The 20234-nt window shown below is 39.6% G+C and overlaps 1 protein-coding gene and 1 long non-coding RNA gene across 5 annotated transcripts in view; one reads left to right on the forward strand and one right to left on the reverse strand.

Moving 5' to 3' along the window:
- LOC102131730 (serpin B6-like) overlaps positions 1–20137 on the reverse strand; it is a 28999-nt gene extending 8862 nt beyond the window's left edge. Inside the window, exons 1-4 of one of the 2 annotated variants that reach the window (XM_065533659.1) lie at positions 19830–20137; positions 5367–5541; positions 4338–4487; positions 286–403 (exon numbers count right to left, since the gene is read on the reverse strand). In XM_065533659.1, coding sequence (XP_065389731.1) covers positions 286–403; positions 4338–4487; positions 5367–5541; positions 19830–20071 — 685 coding nt within the window. In that variant the 5' untranslated portion in view covers positions 20072–20137. Of the gene's footprint in view, positions 1–285; positions 404–4337; positions 4488–5366; positions 5542–8542; positions 8654–19829 lie in introns of those variants that run through there. The other variant, XM_005586507.4, reaches the window with a different exon arrangement.
- Positions 1–20234, forward strand: part of LOC135968212 (uncharacterized) — a 202200-nt gene that overhangs the window by 14010 nt on the left and 167956 nt on the right. The window lies entirely within an intron of this gene.

Here is a 20234-nt window from a genome sequence, read left to right on the forward strand (position 1 = left end):
ATTAATGAAAATAAAACCTACTTAGTACTAACCAGAAAAGAAGTCAATTGAAATGTAGATTGTTCTGGAAGAAACGTACTGAATATTGAGAAACATCAGATACTTGGTAAGAGTGGGGATAAAGCTAGAGAAAATTTCTATCCATTGGCAATATTTCAGAAGCAAATTTTTAAGATTTGCATAATTAGAGAAAAAATCACTCCTTTTATATTTGACAATTTTGTAAAGAAACTAACTATAAAACTGTTAAAATATTATTGAAATAGAATAACGATATATTTTCACCTTCAGTCTTATCAGCAACCCAGGCATTTATGTGTCTTCTGCAAGTCTCTGTATCATTAACAAAGTCAAGGTTTTCTATTTTTGCTTGGTAGAATTTGCTGCAAGAATCTGTAAAACACTAGGATAAACCAAGCAACATAATTTTATAGCTATAGAAACAAGACCAACAGCTTACTTCTTCATTGTGCCACATCATAAAATCAATAATATTGTGATTTAGCATACATTTACAAATATAAGGAATTAACCAAAAGTTCAAATTCTTTTCAGCAATATTTACTCTTAGCTTGTAAACTAAGTAATATAGTGGTCTGCGTATCAAATAATTTTCATGACCTGCTGGATCCCTGAAGACAATAGCAGTGCATCAATGACATGATTAAAGACACAGAGAATTATTCAAGAAGACCTAGCAATCCTTACCTGCATGCACCTAATAATTGAACATCAAAATACTTCAGACAAACACTGATAGAACTAAAAGAAGAAACAAATAAATTCACTTTTATAATTGGAGATTTCAACACTCCTTTATGAGAAATAGACCAATCCTGCAGGCAGAAAATGAGTAAGAACATAGTTGAACTCAACTTTGTTTTTCAAGGCTTTGAGATTCTGTGACTATAAAATCTGACACTCCTACAAACTATTAAATTTGTTGAGTGAGGATTAACACAGCAAGTGCTATGGCTGCCTCTTCATTTTAGAACAACAGAATATAAATATGAGTCTACCGTTCCATAAATTATATTGGAAAAATATACAATTCTAGACCAGCAATCTCCATCTGAACCTTCTGGGATGATGAGAATGGTGTAAATCTGCAATGTCCCAAGTAATGCCACATCGGCTATTGAGCACTTGAAATGTGGCTAGTTGGACTGAGGAGCTAAACATTTAATTTTATTTAATTTTAATTAATTTCATGGAAACTTTAGTAACCACATATAGATAGTGAATGTTTCAGACTACAATCAACTTTGCAAAAAAAGTTCATACTATGCCGGGCGCGGTGGCTCACACCTGTAATCCCAGCACTTTGGGAGGCCAAGGTGGGCAAATCACGAGGTCAAGAGATCAAGACCATCCTTGCCAACATGGTGAAACCCTGTCTTTACTAAAAATATAAAAAATTAGCCGGGCGTGGTGGCAGGCGTCTGTAATCCCAGCTACTTGGGAGGCTGAGGCAGGAGAATGGCTTGAACTCCCCCAGGCAGCGGAGGTTGCTGTGAGCCGAGATTGTGCCATTGCAGTCCAGCCTGGGCAACAAGAGCGAAACTCCGTCTCAAAATAAGTAAATAAATAAATAAACTATATTTAGTTACTATAGTCTGTAGGATTATGATATTAACAAAAACCTACATTATGTCATACAAAAGCAGGAAATTTGGTGGAAATTAAATGGACTGAAATAACTAATTTATTGATCATGCACTATAGAATTGTTTTCCAAACTTTCCCTTAAACTACTCACAGCTAACTATTTAATTCCCCTTTTCAGAATTTTGTGGGGTTTTTTTGTTTTGTTTTGTTTTGTTTTGTTTTTACAGAATTTTCTACTTCTATTTCAGCATAGCATTGGAGAGGAAATGTGACAGTAGTTAGGAACACAATTTCTGCAACTTACTAGCTGTGTGACCTTCAAACATTTTCTTAATCTCTTTATGCCTCCATGTTCTCTCCTATAGAACAAGGAAGCAGTAATAGCTACACCTCACAAGATAACTGAATTCCTATGAAATATCACCTTTTCATGTAGCATTTTTGAATTCTTGGTATGTTTCAGGCACTACGTAACTGATTTATGTACATTATTTCACATAACCCTCCCATAACTCATGCCTTGCCAAAATTGCTGGCTCTGCTTGTTTTTCAGTGGTTTGGAAATTGTTTACATCTCTCAATATGAGAAATAATCTGAAAGTAAACTGATGAATCTCACATATTGATGACTTGTTGCACCCCTAGGTGATCTTTTTATCTATTAAACATGTTTTAAAATAATTGTTTGCTATTTTAAGTTACTATTTTACAAGCCATCACTAGTCAAAGTAAAATAACATCTAATTATATATTGCTATTGGTGCCAGATTCTTGGAAATAAGAATAGTTAATTAATTAATTAATGAGAAACAGATGACAAATAATTCTCATCTCTTGATTTTACATTTCAGTATCAAAATAACATTTAAAATATCAATGATTTTCTTAAAATAGTCACCAAAAATGGATATTTGTTTGTTAACATTTTGGTTGTCTTTATATAGAAAACTAATAAAAAGCTGGTAATAAAGTTAATAGTAGCTAAGACTACAAAAATAAGCTGTAAAAATCATAATACCATACACAAATCTTATAAATATTTGACTTTATGCCTTACAACCTTCACTTTATACCAATTCGTTTTGAAACAATTAGAGTCTGAAACAAGTTTGAAAAATAATGAATAAAACCATACAACACAGTAAGACTGATATCCTAAACATAAATGATTCTTATAAATCAGTAAGAAAAAGACATCCATCCCCATGGGGAAATGTGTAAAATAATACATAAATAGGTAATTCACAGAAAAGATAGAAATGCTCAATAAACATAAGAAAAATTGTTTAGTTCCACTAACAACCAAAAACTTTAAAAGTTAACAATATGCCGTGTTGCTGATGGTGGGTGGAAATGAACACTCTACAAATATGCCTTCGGGATCGTAAAATGGCAACAGTACTGTGGTGAGCAGCTTGGCAGTATTTATTAAAACTTCAAAGCTTCATTCCCTTCCTTCTGCAAATCCATCTTAGACAGTAACTTACGCACATACGAACAAAACTGTGTACAGGATATTACTGTCTGTAATGGCCCCGGTTAAATACAGCTGAAATGCTCATCAAGGAAATAAATGTTTCCTACATCAAGATATGACCATACTTAGGAATATCAGAAAATGGTTAAAAAGAGTGATGCAGATTCACATAGACTGAGGTGGAAAGAATTTAAGACACATTGTTAAGTAAAAGACCACAAAGTATAAAGCAATATGTATAGTATAATAATATTATATGGGGGGAAAACCCACAAAGCAAAATTTCTAGATGTGAAGGAGGATACACCTCAAATCTATAAAAGCTCTGACATTGAAAAGGAGAGTAATGGGGTTGGAAATATGTTGATGAGGACTCTTGGTTTATATACATTATATGTGTTTTCATATATCAAGAAATTACTTGAGCAGTTTTGGTTTTTAAAAATAAAAATGTCATGGCCAGGCGCAGTGGCTCACACCTGTAATCCCAGCACTCTGGGAAGCCAAGGCGGGCGGATCACTTGAGGTCAGGAGTTGAAGACCAGCCTTGCCAACATGGTGAAACGCCATCTCTACTAAAAATACAACACTTAGCCAGGTGTGGTGGCACACACCTGTAATTGCAGCCACTTGAGAGTCAGACGCAGGAGAAGCATTGAGCCCGGGAAGTGGAGGCTGCAGTGAGCCGAGATTGTGCCACTGCACTCCAGCCTGGGCGACAGAGTGAGTGAGACTCTATCTCAAAAATAAATAAATAAATAAATACATTTAAAAAATAAAATTAAAATTTAAATGTCATAAAAGCACTGTCAACAAATACAACCAGTATAATTAGCCAAAAATAAGCTTTAAAAGATTTTCAGTGTCTAAAAAGTAAATCAAAATATTAAAATGTGTAAAACATTAAGAAAGTGTCACAATGCACAAAAACGTTAACAATATCTGCAAAGCAAATACCAGAAATACTCATTTTGATCATTTCTTTGTTTTGGCTGATTCTTTTCCAATTGTAAATGTGTGTAAATTCTTTTATAAAGATTATCTCATTAAAGCTTCACAAAACTCTGGGCAGTATTTGCTCTAAGACCCATTTTATAAATGATAAAATGGAATCAGACGAGTGTGTGAGGTTCCTGAATGGAGTCCTGGATTCAGGCCCACCTGTATGAATTCATAGCCCACATTCTTTCTACTACTGTCCATCACCCATTACTATCTTTATTTTCTCCAATGAAAAACAAGTATGACTTACTGAGAGGAAGTCATAAGACTTTTCTCCAAAGAGCCAGTTAGCAGTTCTAAGCAAGTACTGAGTGCCAGTTTTGTTAATTTCAGTGAGAAGTGACTGAAAACCTTGGTGAATATCTCCATCTTCACCTCCAATTTTACTAAAAGAAAGTGCCTGAAATTAAACAAAACAAAAAAACAGGAAAATAACGTTTTCAGTATTCCCTGACTTCAAGAAATAGGCACAACACTAAACTTAGCACTAAGAGGTTTACAGATCCTTATTGTAGCTTAAATGATGATTAATTACAGATGAAAAGTGTCTTGAAAGCCACCCAGTCTCCCTACCTATAGCTCTTCTCAGTCCTGCCTATAATTACTTCCTAAAGGAAACCAAAGTTTTCTAAGTATTCGTATGAGTGGAAATGCCTTTTGCAAATCCTAACAAAATGTATCTAGTTATTTATGTTCACTATTTGTGGTAGTTTGTCTGAAAACACAGCTGCCAACCATATGTTCCATCTCTGCATGCACAGGCTGCTCCTGACATCAAAAGATGGAGTCTCTCTCCCCTCCTGTGGGATCTGGGCTGGTCCTGTGACTTGCTCTGAATAACAGAATGCAGACATGATACTGTCCTTAAAAAGCCTAGCAGCTTCCATTTTTGCTCTCTCATAACCCAGCTACTATGGTGTAAGGAAGCACAAGCTGTCCTAAAGCAATGATACACAGAAAAGCCTGGAGGAATGGGAAGACTTGCTTGTAGGGAACTAAGGCCCCAGCCACCAAGCAGCACCAAGACCCAGACAAGTGAGTGAGACCTTCCTGGACCTTCTAGCCCAGTAGCCTGCAGAAGCACCCACATGAGTGATCCCAAGTCACCACAGATGGTCAGGCAGTGGTAACATGCTCCATCCTGCCAACTCTCCATCCACATCCTATGATACTATCAAAGCTGTCTGTTAACAGAGGAATTTGTTTGGGACTTGAAATGTAGAAGAAGAGCTCAACTGAGTAGTAGCATTTATTGTTGTCTTTAAGTGGCTCTAGGTACCTGAGACATCTGGGCTGCAGTGTTTCCCTTCGCTCCCATGAAAACCATGGCCAAGGCTGATGACATGCTCATGGGTGAAAAAAATATGTTGTTTGAGTTGTTTTCCCCTAGCTTTTTCAAAAGGTTTAATGCAAAGATGCCAGTTGCTTCTGATAGGGCGTCCATGACAGTGAACCTGAAACAATGGATTTTAAAACAACATTACATCAATGTGGGCTTACATATGTATTGTATTTTTACTCTTATTTATTAATAAATATGGTTAATACTTTTGTTCAGTGAGCAAATAGGTACACATGCAAAAACTACACTAGGGCTTTTCTTGCAAAATTTCATTTAATCCATATAACATGATGAGGTAGGTGCTGTAAATATCTGCATTTTACAAGCAAAGAAATGGGGCATTAGCTGTTTTTCCTTATGTTAATATTGCTTTTTCTTCATTTCTTTAGTTTTCAATGTGTCTCTGGCAAATTTTCCCCTAAATTTTCTACAGATCAGTCAAACATTTTTAGTAATTATATGTTCAACCACATATGAAGAACCTATCAATCCCATTTTTCATCTCTCAGTCTTTCAGTCTGCTGATGAGTGCAGCATTCTTTAAAGCCTAAAATTTTCATTACCAAAAAAGAATTTTCACAAGCAGAGAACAACTTTCCCTACTATTATACTTTAGTTATTGATCAACTTATTGTTTTCCAATATGATAAACCTAATTTTTTTCTTAAACTGTAAAGCATACTACTTACACAGCAAGTAAGTCATTTTTTTAATGTTTAAGCATTAATTATGAAGTCTAATAATCAGATGCTTTATTATTTATTTATGTATTTTGAGACAGAGTTTTGCTCTTGTCACCCAAGCTGGAGTGCAATGGCGTGATTTCAGCTCACTGCAACCTCCACCTCCCGGGTTCAAGTGATTCTCATGCCTCAGCCTCCTGAATAGCTGGGATTAACCGAGGCTGGAGTGCAGTGCTGTGATCACGGCTCACTGCAGCCTTGACCTCACAGGCTCAAGCAATCCTCCTGTCTCGGGTCCCTCCACCCATCTGAGTAGCTGAGGCCACAGGCATGACCACCATATTTGGCTAATTTTTGCATTTTTTGGCAGAGACGGCGTTTCACCATGTTGCCCATGCTGGTCTTGAACTCCTGGACCTCAAGTGATCCGCCCACCTCAGCCTCCCAAAGTGCTGGAATTACAAGTGTGAGCCACCACACCTGGCCTCTATTAATTTTTAAAATTTAAGCTAGTAAAATTTTGATTTCCGAAAAATCCTACTTATGCCCTGTTATTCCTTTTTCACAGCATTCAGTTTTAATTCCCTAGAGAACGTCAATTATAGTTTTATTGTGCTGTCTTCTGCCTCTGGTGCTGCCTCACGTTCTCAGATGTCTTTGCCATGGTGGTTAGTGTTTGCTCTTACTATTTAGATCTCTCTCTTCATACATGGGCTTTTCCAGAAATGCTGAACTTTCCAGTCCATGTTTAAAATGAAAACACTGATTAGAAGTTCTGTTTACATGGGTAGGTCATTTTGGTTGTAAGGGTGGAGGCTATGGGAGGGAAAGGTGATTCACTGCAATGCGATTTTGTTGAGGAACCAGGAAATGAAGGTCTTTTTTCTGAGACCAGTGGGTTTTTCGAGACACTAATCTTCTGGTGGTATGGAAGCAGGTGGGATCGGGGGACTGAGGGGACTTTCACTTGGCCATTAGCTGGTTTCTAGCCTGGTGCCTTCCTCCATTCCCTCACAGAACCTGTGGGTCCCTGCGTTTGAGCATCAGATCCTGTAGGGGTGAGACACTGGTCTGCTATTGGGTAGCTGGCTAGGGGAGGGAGGGTGGTTGGTTGCCAAGGTGGGTACTGGCATCAGGGGAATCAAACCATTCTGTAAACAGATTTAGACCAAGGCCCGTATTTCTCAGCCCTGCATTTCCCTCCTGTCATTTCAGGTAATTAGTGCCCCCAACGTGAAGCCTCACCGTTCTTTATAGGTTACTTCCCACCCCCACCCCACAAAAGGCACTGAGGGCACCAGTCTCACTCTTCTATCCTCTTTCCTCCTCCGAAAATCTGCGAAAATCTCTTGCCCACTGTTTGCTTCCTCTCTTAGTTTCACATCAATCACAGTGCACATTGCATGACTTAACACGTCAGCCCTATGAACTACAACCGGGAGATTACAGCTCTCAGTCACACTTCTGTCGCCAGGCACAATTAGACCCCTACAGTGCTGAATATTAATTTGCTATAACTTATGTTTTCCAAAACTGAGTTTTAAGGGATGGGTGAGAATAAACTAATTCCAGTGCCAATTTTATCTTACACGACAAAATCTAAATACGATTAAAATGCACCCTCCCCCCCCCCCCCCCCCCCCCCGCCACACACACACCCAATCTTCTCTTAGCTTAAGGATAACGAATTTTGAAATATTTTATCTTGCAATGAGTTCATTTAAAACAGATGTGGAATGTCCCTCACGATTATCTTTGCAGGCCTGGATGACCTCAAAAGTGCTGTGGTGTTGGCCAAACTCTGGAGGCCAGAGAGGGCTGTGACACCCATGCGCTCATTCTTGGAAAAGGTGTTGGGGGAGGCGCAGGGTCCAGGCTGCCTTTGGGACCCGCCCCTAGTTCTCTCTTGAGGGTCTCCATTCTTCTCAGAAATTTCCAACACACTGCTCTCTGCAGGGTCACCTGTGGCCAGGTGGCCCCAGGCTACAGACCTAGAGGCTCCCCGACGCCCCCATCCCGCAGGCGGCCTTGCCTCCTCCTGGGCCTCCAGGTGCACGGCCTGAGGACCTAGAGGAGTCACAGCCTCCTCCCGCCCCTAGTGAGTACTTCAGCAGGGTGGGCTGGGCGGCCTGAATGTCTGCACCTGTTTCCCAGCTCCAGCAGGGTGAGCCGAGACGAACCAAGACAGGCCCTCCCCAGATCCGCACCCATCCTCCCCACCCGCGTCGTTGTCAGGACCGGCAGGGGTCTCAGTCAGGCGCAGCTACGCCCCTGCCGTCCGGAAGCCCCAGGAAAACGTCCCAGGTCCAGGAAGGCGTGCTGGGCTCTATCCCCGGCTTCACCTTCGCAGCTTCCTGCCCCTTTCTTAGGCGCAATAGCGGATAACCTGGTGCCAGGGTGTGGAAGCCGCTCCCCAAACCAGGCACGTACCCCAGTTGTAGGCGCCGCTGCCCAGAAGCGAGGAGAGACCGGGTCGGAGTGGCGGGGACAAGACGTCTGGCCGAGGCGGCTGTCAGATCCTAGCGGGGTAGGGAGTCCGGCAGAGTCGGCACCCGGCCAGGCACCTCCCCAGCCCAGCTGGCGCGTAAGTAGGAGGGCGGTGCGAGTCCCGCAGGCAGCGGGGGCTTCCTGTGCGGCGTATTGAGGAAGCTCACGCGAATAAAAGGAAGACGCTGCTCTCTGGGAGTTTTCAATCAGGAAGCAATATTACACCCCATTCCTACCCCGAGTTAATGTGTCCTTGAAAATAACTGTGAATTATTACTTCAGTGACCAGAAAAGTGCCAATTCTTGGTACATGGAAGTAAGCAGCACATTGCAGAACGACAATTAAACATAAACAAATCTATGCAGCCGTCTAGTGATACGAATAAGCTACACGTTGTAGAACGAAAGTCAAAAATAGACAAATCTATGCAGTCGTCTAGTGATATGAATTGGACTTCAGGGCATTGACAAATTATACAAATGACTGTGAAAACCCTGTTTACCTTTTTGGAGCAGGCATGGAGAACAGAAAGGATTCAGATGACTGGGGGTAGGGAGAATAATAGCTGGATTTTACTTTTTGTTTTTATTTTTTATTGATAGATAAAAGCTGTATATACTTTCAGGTACATGTGATAATTTAATACATTCATACAATTTATAAAGATCAAATCAGTGATGCTGGGATGTCCACCACTTTAAATATTTGTCTTTTCTTTAAGCTAGAAACATATAAATAATTATCTTCTAGTTATTTTGAAATAAACCATATTCACCCCGCTGATTTATCAAACGCTGGATCTTATTATTCTATCAAACTGTATATTTCTACCATTAATCTTCCTTCCCAGTCTCTGATAACCACTAATATACTCTCTATTTTAATGAGATATACTTTTTCACTTCTCACATATGAGTGAGAACATCTGATAATGTTTTTCTTTCTGAACCTAACTTATTTCGCTTAACATAATGGCCTCCAGTTCCATCCATGTTTCTGCAAATGACAGGATTTCATTTCATTCTTTTAAAAGAATGTTTAGAATATTTATGGCTGAATAATATTCCCTTGTGTCTATATACACCACATGTTCTTTACCCACTGATCCACTGATGGGCACTTAGGTTCATTCCATATTTTGGATATTGTGAGTAGTGCTGAAATAAACATGGAAGTTCAGTTAGCTTTTCAATATATTGATATCCCTTCTTTTGGATATATACCAAGTAGTGGAATTGCTGGTTCATAATGGTAGTTCCATTTCTGAGGAACCTCAGTGCAGTTTTCAATAGTGACTGTACTAATTGACATTCCCACCAACAGTATAAGAGGGTTCCCCCTCCTCCACATTCTGAGTAGCATCTGCTATTCCCTGTCTTTTTGATAAAAGACATTTTAACTGGAAGGAGATGATAGCTCATTGTGGTTTTGATTTGCATTTCTTTGATTAGTGATGTTGAGCATTTTTTTATATAGCTATTGGCTGTTTGTATATCTCCTCTTGAGAAATGTCTGTTCAGATCTTTTGCCGATTTTTAAATCAAATTATTATGATGATTATGATTTTTGCTATTAAGTCATGTAAGGTCCTTATACATTCTGGTTATTAATCTCTTGTCAGATGGATAATTTGCAAATACTTTCATTCTGTGGGTTGTCTCTTCCTTTTATTGATTGTTTCTTTTGCTGTGCAGAAGCTTTTTAGCTTGATACAATCCCATTTGTCCATGTTTGCTTTGGTTGCCTGTGCTTTTAAGGTCTTATACCTTTGCCCAGACCAATGTACTCCAGCATTTCCCCAATGTTTTCTTCTATTAGTTTCATAGTTTCGGGTCTTACATTAAAGAACTTAATTCATTTTTATTTTATTTTTGTGTCTAGTGAGAGAGAGGGCTCTAGTTTCATTGTCCTGCCTATGGTTATCCAGTTTCCCGAGCACCATTTATTGAAGACACTCTTTTCTCCATTGTGTATTCTTGGCACCTTTGTAAAAAATGAGTTGCCTGGGCTGGGCACTGTGGCTCACACCTGTAATCCCACCACTTTGAGAGGCCAAGGCAGGTGGATCGCTTGAGGCCAGGAGTTCAAGACTGGCCTGGGAGACATGGTGAAAGCCCATCTCAACAAAAAATACAAAAATTAGCCGGTCATAGTGGTGTGCACCTGTAGTTTCAGCTACTCAGGAGACTGAGGTGGGAGGATCACCTAATCCCGGGGAGGCCGAGGCTGCACTGAGGCATGATTGCGCCACTGCACTCCAGCCTGGGCAAGAGCGAGACACCATCTTGAAAAAAAAACACAAATGGGTGGGCTATAAATGTGTGGATTCATATCTAGGTTTATATCTAGGTTATTTATATCTAGGTTATGTTCCGTTAGTATGTGTGTCTTTATGCCGAACTATGCTGATCTGCTTATTATAGCTTTGCAGTAAATTTTGAAATCAGGTAGTGGTATGCATCCAGCTTTGTTTTCTTTGCTCAGAATTACTTTGCCTATTCTGGCTCTTTGGTAGTTCCATATAAATTTTAGAATTTTTTTTTTCTATTTCTGTGAAGAATTTCATTGGTATTTTGATAGGGATTGCATCTAGTCTTTAAATTGCTTTCAGTAGAATGGACATTTTAACAATATTAGTTCTTCCAGTACATAAGCATGAATATCTTTCCAGGTTTTGTGTGTTCTTGTCTATTTTTCATTACTGTTTTGTGGTTTTTCTCATAGAGATCTTTAACTTATTTGATTAAATTGATTACTAGTCATTTTATATTCTTTGTAGCTATTGTAAATGAGATTATTTTCTTGATTTTTTCAGATTGTTCATTGTTGATGTGTAGAAATGCTATTGAGTTTTGTATGTTGATTTTATATCTTACAACCTTACCGAATTCATTTATCGGTTCTAACTATTGTTTTGCTGGAGTCTTTAGGTTTTTCTAAATATAAGACCATGTCATCTTCAAACAAGGCTAATTTCACTTCTTCCATTCCAATCTGGGTGCCCCTTATTTCTTTCTCTTGCCTAATTGCTAATTGCTCTGGCCAGGACTTCCAGTACTGTATTGAATAAAAGTGATGACATTGGACATATTTGTCTTCTTCCAGATCTCGTAGGAAAAGCTTTCAATTTTTCCTGTTCAGTTTAATATTAGTTATTTGTTTGTCACATGGCCTTTATTACTTTGAAATATGTTCCTTCTATACCCAATTCATTTTTTTAAATCACAAAGCAATGTTGAATTTTATCATATGCTTTCTCAGCATCTATTGAAATGATCATATGGTTTTTGTTCTTGGTTCTGTTAATGTGGTGTATTGCATTTACTGATTTATATATTATACATTGAACCATCTTTGCATCCCTGAGATGAATTCCCTTTGATAATGGTGAATAATCTTGTTAATGTGTTGTTAAGTCTAGGTTGCTAGTAATTTTTTGAAGATATTTTGATCTATGTTCATCAGTGATATTGGCCTATAATATTAAAACCTTATAGATATAACAAATTATTTTAAAGAGGTGACAACTCAGATTATAAAGGAGAGAATAGATACAAAGAAAATAAAAAAAATACACTTTAATTCTATCCCCCAATTTTTAGTTTATGTTGTCTCAATTTACATATTTTTATATTGCCTGTCTTTTAACTGGTTGCTGTAGCTATTGTTGTTTTTGATAGTTTTACCTTTTGGGCTTCATACTAGAGTTATGAATGAATTACATACCACAGCTACAGTATTATTCTGAGTTTGTCCATGTACTTAATTTTACCAGTGGGTTTTATATCTTCAAATATTTTCTTTTTGCATGTTAGTGGTTTTGGGGTTTTTTTTTCCAGATTGAAGAATTCTCATTAGCTTCTTTTTGTGTGTGTGTGGTGGTGAATTCTCTCAGCTTTTGTTTTTCTGGGAAAGACTTTATCGTTCCTTCATTTTTGAATGATAGCATTGCTGGATATAGTATTCTTAAATGGCAGTGTTTTGAACAATGTCTTTCCACTCCTTCCTGGTCTGTAGTTTTCCATTGAAAAGTCTATTGCCACATGAATTAGAGCTCCTATAAATACTGTTTGCTTTTTTCTTGCTGTTTTTGGGATCCTCTCTTTGTCTTTCACTTTTGAGAGTTTATTATGTGCCTTGGGGTAGTCTTAATTAACTTGAAACTGGCTTTCTCTAACCTTCCTGCATCTGGATGTTGATCTCTTTCTCAAGTTTTGGAAAGTTTTCTATTGTAATTTATTTGAATAAACTTTCTACCCCTTGCTCTTGTTCAATTCCCTGTTGAACAACAATAGTTCAGTGATCTTTTTATTGTCTTGAATAGCTTTTCCAGAATGTCGTGTAATTAGAATCATACAGTATGTAATTTTTTCATATTAGCTTTTTATACTTAGTAATATGCATTTATATTTCCTCCATTTTGTGACTTGATAGCTCATTTATTTATTGCATGAGTAATATTCAATTGTCTGGATGTAGCAAGCTTTCTTTATCCATTCACCTACTGAAGGATATCTTGGTTGCTTCAAAGTTTTGGCAATTATGAATAAAGCTACTATAAAATCTGTGTGCAGGTTTCTCTGTGAACATAAGTTTTCAAGTCGTTTGGGTAAATACCAAGGAGGATAATGGCTGGAGTGTGTGGTAAGAGTATGTTTAGCTTTGAAAGAAACTGCCAAACTGTCTTCCAGAGTGGATATACCATTTTGCATTCCCACCAACAACGAATGAGAGCTCCCGTTGCTCCACATTTTCACCAGCATTTGGTGATGTCAGTATTCCAGATTTTGGCCATTATATACGTATTCAATAATGATATATAATGTGGATAATATTTTCTTAACCTTATTTGCCTTCTGTGTATCTTCTTTAATGAGGTGTCTGTCAAGGTTTTGGCCCCTTTTTTCATTGGGTTGTTATTTCTTTACTGTTGATTTTTAAGAGCTCTTTGTATATTTTGAATAATAGTCCTTCATAAGATGTATCTTTTGCAAATATATTCTCTGAGCCTGTGGTGTGTCTTGTATTCCCTTGATAGTGTCTTTCATGAAACAGAAAATTTTAATTTTAATGAAGTCCAGCTTATCAATTCTTTCTTTTATAAATCATGCCTTTGGAATTGTGTCTAAAAAGTCATCACCAAACTCAGAATTATCTAGATTTTCCCTATGTTATCTTCTAGGCATTTTATAGTGTCATATTTTGAGTTAATTTTTGTGAAGGGTATAAAGTCTGTGTCCAGATTCATTTATTTTTGCATGTGGTGTCCAGTTGTTCCAGCACCATTTGATGAAAAAACTATCTTTACTTCATTGCATTTCCTTTGCCCCTCTTATAAAAGATCAGTTGACTGTAGTTATGTAGGTCTCTTTTTAGATTCTCTATTCTGTTCTGTTGATCTATTTGTTTATTCTTTCACCAATAACACACTGTCTTGCTAACCGTAGCTTTAAAGTAAGCCTTGAATTTGGGTAGTGTCAATTCTCCAACATTGTTCTTCTTCAGTGTCATGTTGACTACTTTAGGTTTTTGTCTTTCCACATAAACTTTAGAACCAGTTTGTCAATATCTGTAAAATAACTTGCTAGAATTTTGATTGGGATTGCATCGAATCTGTACATCACGTTAGTGAGGACTGACATCTTGACAATATTGAGTCTTCCTACTCATTAATATGGAATATCTGTTCATTTATGTAGTTATTTGATTTCTATCAACAGAGTTTTGTAGTTTTCCTTAAATACATCTTGTACATATTTTGTTAGATTTGGACCTAAGTATTTCAGTTTTTGATAGCTAATGTAGTGAGTATTGTGTTTTTAATTTCAAATTCCATTTGTTCATAGATAGTATATAGGGAACAGATTCACTTTTATATATTAACTCCTATCCTGCAACCTTGCTATAATCTCTTATTAGTTCTATAATCTCTTATTAGCCTGGCTACAGTCTTATCAACTTTACTGACCTTTTCAAACTGCCAGCATTTGGTTTCTCTCTTGATTTTCTCTCTTGACTTCATGTTTTTAATTTCATTGATTTATGCCCTGATTTTTATCATTTATTTTGTTTTGCTCACTTTGGGATTAATTTAATCTTTTTTATCTGGTATCCTAAGTTGGAAGCTATCATGAGTCATTTTAGAACTTCCAAACATTCTTTTTTTCTAATATAGGCATTCAATGCTACAAATTTTCCTGCATAGGTGACTCAAATTTCAAATTATCCAAGTAAGGCTAAGTGTCTAAATTGTAAACTATAACCTTAAATGAGTAAAAAATTGACCCTAGTGGATTAAATCATCATGGTTAGATCAATTGCTTAATTAACCCAACTACCTTAGTTAAGCAAATATTTACCACACACATACAGTGCAAAACATTGGGATTGATCTGGAGCTGGAATATCTGCCCTCCAAGAGAAAACATAAAACAAGTTCCCAGGTAACTATCTACACCTATATATTTGGTTTTCCTGTTAGATTAGTTAACATTGCAACGTTTTCAATGAACAATAGAAACATGATTCAGTGACATATACCAATATCCAATCAGTAATGTTATAATACTTTTAGATTTTCACATTTAATGTCTCAACACTTGCCCCAAAGAAATCAAGCAGACACTCCCAGTGACTCACCTAAGAAAGCTGTTTGAGTCCAAGAGGACAATTTAGAATGAGATAGTCAAAAGTGATGGAGACATAAGAAGCAGAGATCTAGCGAGATTGCAAGCAGTGAGCAAATAAAGGATGAACACTCATTTCCTCAGGGAATTGGCAACCCTCTTTCCTGGAAGAAAAGCATCTAGAAGATTGAGGTCATTAATTTTTCTATCCCAGAAAACCTTCCTCTAAAAAGATACTTAAAAGGTAGCTGATAGGCTGTTCTTTGCCACTCACTGGGCATGTGAGCATAGCTAGAAGGTGGACCTCAGATTTCTCTAGGCTTCCCTTCTAAGGACTATTTGGCTGAAACTCTAATCTCTGAACTCCAGCTGCTATTCTATACTTGTGAGAACAGTCCTGCTGGCTCTTCCACTGGAATCCTGAACTTATTGCCAAGGGCTGGCTTATGTCGGATGTATTCTGGGATTGGGGCAAAGAACCTGCTTAATATCCTCAAATATCTTCTTCTTCTTCTTTTTTTTTTTTTTTTTTTTTTTTGAGATGGAGTCTCACTCTGTCACCAGACTGGGGTGCAGTGGCACGATCTTGGCTCACTGCAACCTCTGCCTCCCAAGTTCAAGCAATTCTCCTGCCTCAGCCTCCCAAGTAGCTGGGATTACAGGCGAACACCACCACGCCCAGCTAATTTTTGTATTTTTAGTAGAGACAGGTTTCGCCATGTTGACCAGGATAGTCTCAGTCTCTTGACCTCATGATCCACCTGCTTCAGGCTCCCAAAGCGCTAGGATTACAGGCGTGAGCCACCGCACCCGGCCATATCTTCAAATATCTTAGTGGAGGGTCAAGCACTGAGGCTGGAACATATTTTTCTGGCACTCAACAAACTGCATCTCTGCTCACAGACTGGTAATGACCAAGTGCTGAAGAAGATTCCTTATCCCTAGTGGCATCCATTCCCTAAACTGAAATAATAGGTCTGGAAATGAAGTAAATTCACAGTCCTTCAATATAGATGCAACATTGCTTTTTTTCTCCCCCTTACTGGGATTCATGGAAAAATTCAGTATAAATTTACCTCTCTTGTTCCCACAGTTAAAAATCAAAATAATTCATTTTTGAGGGAAAAGGACTCAGTGATGCAATAAGGCCATGCTCTCCTGCTCCACTCTAGATTTCTATTGTACTATTTTTTAAAAAGAGAAAAAGTGATTGTAGTTTTTGAACCACAGAACATTTTTTACATTTAGATGCTTAGATATTTTCTAAACCCTTCCCACATCAAATTTGTTCATCCCTTGAAATCCCTTCTTCACTAAATAACGGATTTGGGAAATGATATAAAACAAACCATTTACTACTTGCCCATAACTTCATTTATTAGACTTTTAATGTACTGAGCACTGTAACAGGCCATAAGGAAGTTGAGAAACAAAACTAAGTAAAATATGTGCCTTCTTTTTCTCTGTATCTCAGATGAATGGGAAAGACAGGTTGTATTTACAACAGAGTGGACAGCATCTCTAATGGAGCAGGTACACAGCAGGATGAGAACAGAATGATGGAAACAGTAGCTCCAGTGACTCAGGATGAATCCATAGTAACATCAGTTGAGATGAGTCTTGTAGGATGAGTGATTTTACAGATGGCAAGTGGAGAAAGAATATATTAGGCAGAGATGACATGTTTCCAAAAACATGGTTGTGAAAAAGTTCGTAGCAGGTGAAGAATGGGTATATTTTGTGGGTAGAATAGAAGGTGTGTACTGGGGAGTGGCCCATGATGACACTGAATGAGGTTAAACCCAATCAGTAGGTCAAGGTTAAACTGGAAAAGATTCTTCATGCAATTCTAAGAAATTTGGGGCTTATTCTTTGAGCAATGGAATATCATTATAGAATTAAAACCAGAGAAGTGGCATGATAGCATGATTTGTTGATCGCTCTCTCTCTCTGTGTCTGTCTGATTTACTGTAATGTCAATACTTAGGATGCAGGAGGAGACCAGAACACAAGTAATTTGGGCCTAAGCCCAGACAATAGCAATGGTGATGCCAAGAACTCATTAGAAGGCAGAAATCATAGGAGCTAATGACCAAGTTGATTTTGGGGGAGAGGGCAAGGAAAAGAGCAGAGTACCGTATGTCTTAGTTTTTTAACACACATAGTTAGATACATGATGACATTATTAACAGAGAGAGAGAGAACATGAGGGGAAGGAGTAGCAGGTAGAAATGTCTGGAGACAGAAGTAAAGACTGAAGTATGCTGTATAGGTGCCAAGTGAACTTTTGGGAGACACAAATAGGCCCAGCAAGCTTGCATATCAAGAAGGCATTGCTCTGATGAAAGAAGCCTAGATGATGTCAATATTTATTTATTTATGTATTTTTTATTTATTTATTTATTTTGAGACAAGGTCTCTACTCTGTCTCCCAGGTTGGAGTGCAGTGGCACTATCACGGCTCACTGCAGCTTTGAACTCCTAGGCCTAAGTGATCCTCCCTCAGCCTCCCAAGTAGCTGGGACCACAGACATGCATCACCATGCCCAGCTAATTTTTTTTTTCTTTTTTTGTAGAGACAGGGTCTCACTATGTTGCCCAGGCTGGTCTTGAACTCCTGAGCTCAAGTGACCCTCCCACCTTTGCCTCCCAAAGTGCTGGGATTACAGACATGAGCCACCATGCCCAGCAATGCCAACATTTAAGATATGGCTTCAGAAAGAGGACATAGCAAAGAGGACGTGAAAAAGGAGAAGATACACAAAAAGCTAGACAAAGGAAAGGAAGGAGGTGAATAGTATCAGCAGCTGATACTAGAGAAAAGGAGCGTTAAGATTGAAGAGAGGACAATTCTCAGTATTCTAGTCATTACTTACCTTAGTGAGAGTGGTTGGGATAAAAATCAAATTGATTTGGATTGAGATATAAAAGGGAAATGTGGAGACAGCCCTCTTTCAAGAAACCTAGCTGTGAGAAACAAGAGAGAGCATGCTGTCTAGAGATAGAGGGAAGCTGGAACAAGAATGGTGTTGTAAGGACAGATGGCATTTACCATGTCATTTGCCTTCTGAATAGTGACAATCAGAAACAGCAGGTAAAATACTAGGAAATTAGGGAAATGTCTTTCATTTAATGAAAAACATAAAACTAAAAAATGAATGAAAGAGCTGTTTAAGAAGGAGGATAGACAGGACCTGGGGATTGTTGGGTGGGAGAGTAAGGAAGGAGAAAGCTGGCATGATTTCAGACTTACTAACTTGGACAAGCCGGTGAATGGCAGTGACATAAGCAAGATTGGGGAAATAGGAAACTGAATGAATTTGGAGGAGAAAATGAATTTCATTTTTGACATGCTAAGGTTATATGGAAAGTTCAGGAGAAGTTTGGGAGGCAAAGGTGGAAGGGTCACTTGAGCTCAGAAGTTCGAGACCAGCCTGGGCAACATAGTGAGACCCTGTCTCTACAAAAAAGAAAAACTTAGGGGTCCTCAGCAAATCGGTATAGCTGAAGTCACGGGAATGGAGAGATTTTCCAGAGACAGTGTAAAGAGCACCCGAGCCCTAAGAACGCCAAAATATAAGCGGTCAATAGAGGGAGAAAAGAGCCAGAGAAAGACACTTAGAGAGGCAAGAGAGGCACAGAAAGAACCAGATAAGAGAGTTATTGAAAACAACTATTGAGGAAGTTGAGCAGTTGGGAAAGATGACAAGGCTCATATGGGGTCATGGAGTACTTGACCATAGTTAAGTGGCAGTAAAAGTGCCTAGAATCCAGCGGGTGTAGAATCTTATGGGTTGGGGGTTAGCCGGGCATCTAGGAGGAACCGAAAGCTGCATATGTGTGGACAGATGATGGTGCAGGTGCGGATGACGAGGAAGTGAGCCAGATGTTGAAATCCGGAGATGTCGGGAAAAGAGCAAAGGCTCCCGTGCGGACTAGGAGCTGAGTCAGACGGAGAAATACAGGGCTTGGAGTCCCTGAAAGCAACAGGTATCTCCAGGCCCTAAAATTAGGGTAGCCCCGGCCTCGAGGTGATCCCCGCCCGAGCCCAGCGCCATTTCTCGGCCAGGGCGCGTGGGGTGCAGGAGTGATGGGCGAGGCTGCCTGGAGCTCCGCGGAGAGATGGGGCCCGTGAGGCGTCTCGAGGGCCACCCCTCCACTCCTGGGGGAGTTCCTTCCTCCCGGCTCTGAGCACCAGCTGCGGGCCCCCTCCTGCGCCCCTGCCTCCCCACAACGCGTTCTTCCCTTCCACGCTGGCCTTGCGAGAACTCGCCCTTCCCCGCTAGGGCTCCGCCCCACTGGCGGGCGTGGGTTTCACTCGGAAGCTCTTTCAAGGATTCTGCGCCACTTACATCCTGCGGGGCTGACTGTGTCGGTAGAGGCTCCCCAACCCCTCAGCCAACCCCGTGCTCCACCCGAGGGCTCCCGGGAGGGCTGGCAGCGGGGGTGGGGGTCGCAGGACGCCACGGGTAGGAGGTCCTGGGGGGAGGAGTCACCTTGATGTCCACTTCGGGGAGAGAAGGGTCAAGGGACACCTCATACACCCTAAAGAGACCATCTATTAGTTCCCGCCACAGCGCCCTGTTTATTTCTGTCACCTCACCGATCACGAGCTGTAATTAGAATTAGATGTTGTTGAGGCTGTGGTTCACTCTCGACGTCCGCTAGAATTAGTCTCCAGGAGATGGCAGCCGAGGCACACCGCGTTCCGCGCGCCGGACCAGTGTTAGAGGCGACGCGCTCAGGCCTTCTGTGCGGACCCGGAAGGAAGGTCAGGCCCAGGGGCCCGAAAGGAAGAAGCAGCAGCCGAGGATGGGCGCCCAGGATGAGGATCGCGCGCTGCATTGCGCTCGCCGGGGCTAAGATTACCGGGAGATGTTGGTTTTGAGTATTTCAGCCATCCATAACGATTTTTTTTTTTTTTTTTTTTTTTTTTTGAGGCGGAGTCTCGCTCTGTCGCCCAGGCTGGAGTGCAGTGGCCAGATCTCAGCTCACTGCAAGCTCCGCC

The sequence above is a fragment of the Macaca fascicularis genome, chromosome 18 (genome assembly GCF_037993035.2).
Source record: "Macaca fascicularis isolate 582-1 chromosome 18, T2T-MFA8v1.1".
NCBI lineage: Eukaryota > Metazoa > Chordata > Mammalia > Primates > Cercopithecidae > Macaca > Macaca fascicularis.